This window comes from Dama dama, chromosome X (genome assembly GCF_033118175.1).
Source record: "Dama dama isolate Ldn47 chromosome X, ASM3311817v1, whole genome shotgun sequence".
Classification (NCBI taxonomy): domain Eukaryota; kingdom Metazoa; phylum Chordata; class Mammalia; order Artiodactyla; family Cervidae; genus Dama; species Dama dama.
Window position 1 is genome coordinate 104153813 of NC_083714.1, and position 9787 is coordinate 104163599.

Genomic DNA, 9787 nt, shown 5'->3' on the forward strand with positions numbered 1-9787 from the left:
AACCAAGAACTTCAGGTCTGAGATTTACTGTCCCTGGGTCCTCTGGAAAATACGAGGAAACTGCCGACAGCCCCCTGCTATGGAGCACCATGCAGTGTGTTTAAGCTGAGGGCTGGGCTCTGCTCAGCAGATGTGGCATGATGTCCCTGATATAATAAAAGTCTTTTAAGTATAAACTTGGTTCCTGCTTAACTCTTGAGACAGTCCTGTCAAAATTCCCCTCTAGGGAGGCTCCGATCCATGTGGTTTGTTTGTTGCCACATCCTTTGTGCACAGAGCTAGGGAGGGCAACTTGGAGACTGCCAGAGGGCCTGGTTTTCTTGGGTCTTTCCATCTCTCATCGGCTCCACACCTCATACCCCTTTTTCTCTATTCTCACTCCCTCTGTCAGTCTTTCTTAGAATTCCTCCTTCCTCAGTGTCCCTTCCCTTCTGGAGTATCCCTCTAGCCTCTCCTCAGATCTCTGCCAACTTTGCCTTTCTCTCCATTGCTCTGCACCTCTTCTAAACGTCTTTGTGTCCCTCCTTACTCAATTTATCCTGTCCATTTTCCTCTCAGCCCCAAGATTTCATTCTCCCTCTGTTATCCTTCACCCTCTTCCAGTTAGCTGCCTCTCACTCTTAGGTCATCCCTCCCCTTAGGAGCCTCTCCATTTCCGGTCCCTTCCCACCTCCTTTCTTAAGCAGCCAGCTTCCCTTTTCCTTTTCCCTACAGCCCATCTCTAGTTCATTCTCCTCTCCTCTCCCTAGCCCAAACCAGCTAAGTCCTATTCCATGTTTATTTGACTGATTATGATACTAGCTGAAATTTAGTCACAGCCTGAATTTTACAGCTGCTCCTTCCTTTCATGTTCCATCCACCAAACACACCCAACCTTTTCAACATGACAAATTCCTTACACACAGCATGTCATGACCACATACATTTGTATTTCTTAGAACAAGACAATAGTTATGCTGGCAAAGATGTTGAATCAACATGGACCCTAAAGCTTTCAATACACTGAAAAGTAACATTATCTTGCATGTCTACAAAGTACGCATTTGTTTTCACAAACGTGGCAAAGTTTATCCTGACAGTTAGGACTTTTTCACCAAATCATAGACATAGATATGGAAATCATCATCAAACTTGATGAAATACACAGAGGGTTTGGCTTCCACTTGGTGAATGACCATTCCGATCCGTTTGGAGCCATCTTCTTTGGTATATTCCACATGTTTACCTATCAGACCATCTACAACTCCTCCTGGCTCCCTTTCTGCAAGAGGAGACTCACTGGACTCTGGCATGATACGGAGGTCTCCTTCTTTATAATCATCTAGAAGTTGGTACATGTACAAGACAGGATCTTTCTCATAGGTAATGTAAAACCAGGCTTTCATGATCGGTGCTTGGGCTAAGACCATTCCTCTCCATTCATCCTTAGAACCATGCTCATCCTCAAACATATGTTCCACAGCTTTACCAATTATGGTATTTGCAAGGTTTGCATCACTGACTTGGGTTGATGCCACCCTGTCAGAAAGAATTTTAAGAGACAAAACTCTTTCATCTCTGTGAAGTTCCAGTCCATAGACACAGTCAATTCCATCATATTTCACCAGATAAAGAGAAGGATTTATAGGCACCTGATCCAGAACGGTTCCTTTCCACTGAGTGATGGGTTCATCACCTTCCTTCCATCCATGTGAAATTCTGCAGCCCACAATGTTCCTGCGGGGCTGGGACGAGGGTCTGCCTCTCTGCTTCTTTTGGGAGGCTTTTTTCTTCATCATGTTTGCAGACCCAGTGGCCTTTCCTGCAACAGCCCTGGTTTGCTGCCCTTCGGCCTCCTGTGAGTTGGGGGTTTTCATGTCTGCAGGAGGAGGAGAGAAGATAAGAGAGGAACATTCAATATGCCATAAGGTGAAGTTCTGCCGACAGCGACGTCTCCATGTGCCCCGCGCCAGCGCCTAAAATTTCCCCATGAGCCTGGCAGTAATGCTGGAAATCCTGGCTGTGTGCCTGAAAGCGCTCTCCCTTCTAGGTACCCTGAGGCTGCGGTGAAAGGCGGCAGCGGCAGCGGCAGTGGTGCTGCCTGGGGTTAGGAACTCTGCAGGAGGGGGCAGACTACGTCCTTGTTCAGAGACCTCAGCCTCCGTCACCGCCACTGGCGCCCACTCTGAATCCCCTGCAAAACCCCTATCCCTCCACAGCCCTGACCCACATGCCCTCACTCACTGTCGTCCTGCTCAGAACATCCCAGTAGTCTGCTACTCACATGCCCCCTGTCTACCTCCACTCGCTTTCTTGGCCCCCAGTGCCCTTGCCTCCCTGTGCTCATCTTCAATGTCTTGCCTGCTTCCTAACGCTATGCCCCTTTCCTGTTGCCCATTGCACTCCCCCTTCCCACCCTAGCCTCACCCGGCGCCTGCCTCCACCCCTTATCTCTGGCAGGAATCCATCCCATCCCCCTTCTCTGTCCTGGCGCCCACCAATGGCCTTTCCTTTCCTGGCGTCCACCGCCCGGATCTCAGGCTTCACGTGTGCAAATCGGACACCTCGCAGCTTCCTTTTCGGTGAGTCTGTGTGTAAGCAGGATAGGCAGGCGATGAGCTGGGTGCTTGCAAGAGCTGGGAGGGGAGGATCTTTTAGGGAGGAGCTCGTTCAAGAGGGCGGGACTAGGGTAGGTGAGGAGGTAGTGGTGTCCTGAGAGCTGTATTCTGCCTCCTTGGTCGTGGTGATTGTCCCCTCTGAGACATATGCCTCCATCAGCTGCTATTGATGCTGTGTTTTCTCCCCTCTTTCTGTACAGGACTGGGATCTTATTTTCTTGTTAACGGAGTGTGACCCTTTTTCTCCTCAACCCTATACTGCCATCATCCCTTGCCTTGGAGGCACTCCAAGCTGCTCCTCTCCTTCCAAATTTAAATCTCTGGAAATGATAGGTGGTCCTTTCCTCTGCAGGTTCTCTGAACCCTGTCAGATTCTCTAACTCTAGCCCTCAGCTGCCCTGCTATAATGCCTCTTCATTTTCCACACATTCTTAACATTTTTTCAGACACACAAAATTCATGCAACACATATATGGGTACAGAAATCCTTATATTCATACACATATTTGTGTGCATACATATTTTTCTATGTATTTCTGATATTCATTTTCAAAGATACATAATCTTAAATACACACCTCTATTCAATCACATAACACATAGACATTTTTGGTATACAACTGCACAGATATACATATAATAAAAATTTCTCCAAAGCAGATGTAGCATCTTGTTGTGTTGGAGAGGGCTCTTGAGAGTTAGGAGACCAAACCATTCAATCCTAAAGGAAATCAATATTGAATATTCATTGGAAGGACTGATGCTGAAGCTCCAAATAAGTAGAATAGGCATTGTGTAATTAAAACAAAAAAGATTTTTAAATTGCTTTTATTTTTAAACTCATTTTATGTTAATTGGAGTATAATTAGTTTACAATATTTTGATGATGTTTTGCCATACATCAGCATAAATCTGCCATGGTTATACATGTGTCTCCCCAATCCTGAATCCCCTCACACCCCTTCCCCACCCTGTCTCTCTATGTTTTCCCAGAACACTGGCTTTGGGTGCCCTGCTTCATGCATCAAACTTGCACTAGTCATCTATTTTATATATGGTAATATATATGTTTCAATGCTATTCTTTCAAATTGGTCAGAATGGCCATCTTTCAAAGGTCTACAAACAATAAATTCTGGAGAGGGTGTGGAGAAAAGGGAACCCTCTTATGCTGTTGGTAGGAATGCAAACTGGCACAGCCACTATAGAGAATAGTGTGGAGATTCCTTGAAAAACTGGAAATAGAACTGCCATACGACCCAGCAATCCTACTGCTGGGCATACACACTGAGGAAACCAGAATTGAAAGAGACACATGTCCCCCAATGTTCATCACAGCACTGTTTACAATAGCTAGGACATGAATGCAACCTAGATGTCCATTGGCAGATGAATGGATAAGGAAATCGTGGTCCATATACACCACAAAATATTACACAGGTATAAAAAGAAATAATGCATTTGAATCAGTTCTAATGTGGTGGATGAACCTGGAGCCTATTACTGAGTGAAGTAAGTCAGAAAGAGAAACACCAATACGGTATATTAATGCATATATTAATGTATGTTAATTAATATAGAAATTAGAAATATAGAAAGACTGTATAGGAATTTAGAAATATAGGAATTTAGAAACACTGTAATGACAATCCTAAATGCAAGGCTGCAAAAAAGTGAAGTAAAGTGAAGTTGCTCAGTCGTGTCCGACTCTGTGACCCTGTGAACCATAGCCTACCAGGCTCCTCTATCCATGGGATTCTCCAGGCAAGTGTACTGGAGTGGGTTGCCATTTCCTTCTCCAGGGGATCTTCCCGACCCAGGGATCAAACGCGGGTATCCCGCATTGCAGGCAGACGCTTTACCCTCTGAGCCACCAAGTTAACATTTTTTTCTTTTTTTAATTTAATTTTTATTTTATGCTGGGGTATACTTAATTTGCAGTGTTTGTTTCAGATATACATCGAAGTGGTTCATTTATACATACATTTATCCATAATTTTAAAGAAGAAATTTTTGGACTAGGTGGGAGAAGGTGAGGGTGGGATGATTTGAGAGAATAGCATTGAAACATGTATAATACCATATGAAAAATAGATAACCAGTGCAATTTTGATGCATGAAGCAGGGCACTCAAAGTCGGTGCTCTGGGACAACCCAGAGGGATAGGGTGGGGAAGGAAGTGAGAGGGAGTTTCAGGATGGAGGGACACATGTGTACCCATGGCTGATTCATATTGATGTATGGCAAAAACCACCACAATATTGTAAGGTAATTATCCTCCAAATAAATTAAATTAATTAATTTAAAAAAGAAAAACTAATACTACTGTTTTAAAACTGTGATAAAAGAAACTCTTATTTGACTTTTAATGTTAGGGACCAGTACAGAGTCCCTTTTTGCCCATTTAACATTAGGTAGTGTAGTAATATCAAGTCCTGTTTCAATGCTATTCTCTCAAATCATCCCACCCTCTCCTTCTTCTACTGAATCTAAAAGTCTCTTCTTTACAACTGTTTCTCCTTTGCTGCCCTTTATGTTGGATCGTAGGTACAATCTTTCTGAATTCCATAAATATGTGTTATTTGTCTTTCTCTTTCTGACTCACTCAATGAACGTGAGTTTGAGCAAGCTCCAGAAGATGGTGAAGGACAAGGAAGCCTGGCATGCTGCAGTCCATGGGGTCACAAAGAGTCGGACACAACTGAGCAACTGAGCAATAACAACAAAAGGTTAAAGTTTCCAAGCTGAAAATAGCACATTATTTTTGTGTGTGATTCCAATTTGTTATAGATCTTTTCTAGTTCTACATAAAGTGAAATTTATTTTTATCTGTTTGTATTTTTTGTTTCTTATAGTTTTTTCTACAATATCCCATAATTCTTTAAAATGTCAATATTATGGTGTTACATAAGTAGGAAAGCAATCTCAAGCTCATTTTTTTAAAAAAGTAATTTATTGGGTAATTATTTGAATGATCTAATAAGTGTCAGATTCAGTTCAGTTCAATCACTCAGTCATGTCTGACTCTTTGCGACCCCATGAACCACAGCACACCAGGCCTCCCTGTCCATCACCAACTTCTGGAGTCCACCCAAACCCATTTCCATTGAGTCGGTGATGCCATCCAACCATCTCATCCTCTGTCATCCCCTTCTCCTCCTGCCCTCAATCTTTCCCAGGATCAGGGTCTTTTCAAATGAGTCACCTCTTTGTATCAGGTGGCCAAAGTATTGGAGTTTCAGCCTCAACATCAGGCCCTCCAATGAACACCCAGGACTGATCTTTAGAATGGACTGTGGATCTCCTTGCAGTCCAATGGACTCTCAAGAGTCTTCTCCAACACCACAGTTCAAAAGCATCAGTTCTTCAGTGCTCAGCTTTCCTTATAGTCCAACTCTCACATCCATACATGACTACTGGAAAAAACATAGTCTTGACTAGACAGACCTTTGTTGGAAGTGTCAGATTAGGCTTACTCTAAGTGTTCAGTGTTATGGGCTGAATTGTTTTCCCTAGAAATTTGAATGTAGAAGTCTTCACCCCTAGTACCTCAGAATGTGAATGTATTTGGAATTAGGGTCTTTGCAGTGGTATTTATAGTGAATTGGGATTTCAAGGTAGGCTTTAAAGTAATATAACTTGTGTCCTTATAAGAACAGATTATAAATCATGGAAGAAAGACCATGTGAAGATAGAAAAGATGACCATCTCCAAGGCCAAAGAGAGAGATTTCAGAAAAGAATCAACCCAGCCAACACCTTGATCTTGGACTCATAGCCTCCAGAACTGTCAAAAAAATAAATGCATGTTGTTTAAGTCACTGAATCCGTAGTACTTTTTATGACAGCACTAGTAGGGCTTCCATGGTGGCTCACTAGTAAAGAATCCACTTGCCAAATCAGGAGATGCAGGATTGATCCCCTGGATAAGGAAATGGCAACCCACTTCAGTATTCTTGCCTTGGAAATCCCGTGGACAGAGGAGCCTGTTGTTCTAGTCCATAGTGTCTGAGCTTGTGGACTTTTTTTTTTTTTAAATCACCATTTGGTTTCTTACAAAGCTACTTTTCTTGATGATGTTTTGGCAGGAAAGTACTATTCAAGATAGCACAATTTTTTTTACACTACTTAGACTTCTAATAACTCAGCTTTTGTTGCAGTGAATGACTCAATGGCTAGAAGTCACAGAGCCTTGAAGAGGGGGCCATTCTAGAGCTGTTCTTTGTGCATAACTCTAGGTTTAAGCTGTGAAGAAAAGGTTGCATATCTGGGATTTTTTTTAACTGTAATGTATGAAAAAACAGGGCTAGTTGACTCCACTATTCTAGCTATATACATTACCTCTTCTTCCATCTGAACTCACATTGACCCATCCCAGTGTGGCTTGGGAAATGGGTTGTGCTGTGGAGTGAATTGTGTCCCCTTTCCTCCAAATTTATATGTCTAGGCCCTAACTCCTGATGTCATGAAATTTGGAGATAGGGTTTCTAAGTGATAATTTGGGTTAGGTAAAGCCATGTAAGTGGGACACTTATAATAGGATTAATGACCTTATAAGAAGAGAAAGGGCCATCGGTGCTCTGTCTCTACAATTCAGGGCACAGCAAGAAGGCAAGCCTTCTGCAAGCACCTTGATCTTAGACTTTCAGTCTCTAAAATTGTGACAAATACATGTTTGTTATTTAGGCCACCCTGCCTGTGGTATTTTTTTACGGCAGCCCAAGCAGAATAATACAAGTTGTGACCTTGGCAACGGGCCTTGAGTAATTTTCTCTCCAGGTCAATACTGTAAAATGCAGTATTTCCTGTCATATCGATAAACAAGGATGTCACAGCCATTCACGATTCTGGCCCTCTAAACGTGAATTTCTGAGCCCAGGAAGAACAATGCCTGCTATCTGGCAGCCATTGAACTGCCGCAATGAGCTGCTGCCAGTCCTTATGGTGAACAAGGAATTAAATATGTGAATAATCAAATTGTATGATGCTGGCCCCAGATAGTGAGAAAGTCAATTCCTAGGCAGGTTGATAAGAAGTCTGGGGGTCCCCAAGGAGAGAAGGGTCTGGAATTCTCAAGGAGGAGGAAAGGACAAACGTTTTTTTCCCCCTCTACATTGCTTAGTCTTAGTCACATAAAACATTTTCATCTTTAAGCTTGAAACTGATGATTACGCAATAAACAATTCAGTTTAAACTCTGTTCTAAGGATTATATGACAACAATGTATCCTGCTTGAGGACAGTTTCTCCTTCCTGAAAACCTTCTGGATAATCATGCTATCTTAAAATGTAAATTATGGGAGTGGGTCTAGTAAAATCTTTACAACCTCCAGACATTATTTTGATTCATTGTAATAACTAAGTAAACGGATATAACTCCCTTGCTAACACTGGCGGGGGGGGGGGGCACTCTTTCTGCCCCCTTCTGATGTCTATGTCAGAAGCTTTCTCTGTTTTATACTTTAATAAAATTTTATTACACAAAAACTCTGAGCAATCAAGCCTCGTCTCTGGTCCTGTACTGAATTCTTCTCCTCCAGAGGCCAAGAATTCTGGCATCTTTCGTGGTTCAGCAGCAACCTTTCAATAGCTGAGATACATATGAAAGGAATAATTTCAGTAAACCCAGATTCTTGCATCTTCTAATATATAGAAACAGCTAAATTATTTAACTTAGGATATCTGGTTTTCTTTAATTAACAGCAAATTTTGATGTTCAGACTACCTTATCCTTGCTGCAAACTTCTAAATAACCTGATTCTTCCCTCTGCCTCCTTGGAACAGTTCTCTTAGGGTTACTTGAGATGCTGTCTTCTGGGCCTGAAGTCCTAAAATTTCCCACCAAATAAGACATAGCTCTCAAATTCTAGGCTGTGACTATTTTTTAAGTTGACAGTTTTGGTGACCACAAAGGGACCCAGAGAAGATGCCTTTCCTCTGCCTGACTCTATGAGGATCCAGAGACTTGGTACTGGCAGACATCACTTGTGCCCATCTGCCTGCATAGGGAGTCCAGACAGATTTGAGTGAGTCTCTTCTGGTTCTTGGATCTCCTGTATTTGTTGATGATTCTGAGTTTTATTTGGTAGGGGAAAAGGTTATCTTTGAAACTTCGTTTCAAGAAGAGTTACCTGGGTTGCTGAGTTTAGACACTATTCAGGACATCCTCAGTGTAGAAGGCACTGGGAAGATTTTACTAGAGCTGGGGACCCTCAGTGTTAAAGCACTGGGAAGACTCAGCTTGGATACTGGGTAGTTAGCCTCAGCTTGTAAACTGGGAAGACTTGCTCAGTTAATCACTGAGTAAGATGGCACTGAGTTGTTGGGGGGAGATTAGCCTGTCATTTTTCTTGAATTGGCTAGCTTAAGAGTTTGTCTTTAAAAAAATAAGCTCCAAAAAGGGGACTCTGTCCTCCTGATCGGAAATGGCTTTCTCAGGCAACTGAGAAACTTGCAGAAGTGATGGAGGCAAGACCTCATGCTGTGCAGCTTGTCCATATAGGGAAACCCATTCATTTAACTGGGGATACACATAAGAATTGGCCATTCTGCGATCTGAGCACCCATGGAAGAAACAACTCGGTGGCAAAACCAGAGAAATTAAACTCCCAAGCAGCACACACTGGCCCATCACAAGATCATCACTAGCTATTTTTTCTTGACAAACCGGTTTAAAAATGGGAAATAAATATTTCAAAATAGAAGAGAAAGGAATGAGAGATTGCCAACACCCCAGCTAGGTAAATGTATGTACAAAACTTACAAGTGTTTATTTGATGGGAAATTGGAGAAAATCTCACCCTGGAAACTGAGGGGGCTCTTCCAATGCATACACAGTTAACATTAAAAGCCAGCTTGGTGAAACCTTAAACAAAGGCCTACTGGGGAAAGGTCATATTTCTCTGTGTCTTTGAAATATGGATGTTCTATCTGATCTTCCTAGGTTTCACTTTGTATGTGTTTTCAAAAACCTGGACTTGAGAGTAAAACTCTGGATTTATTTAGGTTACATCCCCTTTGTCTCTCTTATGTGGAAGTCTTTTGCATTTTAATGGTTTGAATGTCTGTTGAGATACATTATATTGGATGTGAAATAATGAACTTTTTTTTTTTTAAATTGGAAAAACTAACAAATTGGGGCATATAGAGTACTCTCATTGTAAACAGCTATTTATTGGTACCTATAAAACAAAA

The 9787-nt window shown here is 42.1% G+C and overlaps 1 protein-coding gene across 2 annotated transcripts; it reads right to left on the bottom strand.

Annotated features, from left to right (window-relative positions):
- LOC133052010 (spindlin-2) lies at positions 1 to 2592 on the bottom strand. Of its 2 annotated transcripts, none has more exons than XM_061136731.1 (2): positions 2478 to 2592; positions 1 to 1858 (listed from the first exon to the last, which is right to left on the bottom strand). In XM_061136731.1, the coding sequence occupies exon 2, from the start codon at positions 1854 to 1856 to the stop codon at positions 1080 to 1082; it is 777 nt and encodes a 258-aa protein (XP_060992714.1). In that variant the 5' UTR covers positions 1857 to 1858; positions 2478 to 2592; the 3' UTR covers positions 1 to 1079. The 2 variants fall into 2 exon arrangements, with proteins under 2 accessions (XP_060992714.1, XP_060992715.1); XM_061136732.1 differs by lacking the exon at positions 2478 to 2592 and adding an exon at positions 2264 to 2327.
- Between the last annotated feature and the right edge of the window lie 7195 nt (positions 2593 to 9787).

Excerpts from the sequence above, each read along its gene's own strand:
- LOC133052010 (XM_061136731.1), bottom strand. The coding sequence starts at position 1,856 with ATGAAAACCCCCAACTCACAGGAGGCCGAAGGGCAGCAAACCAGGGCT.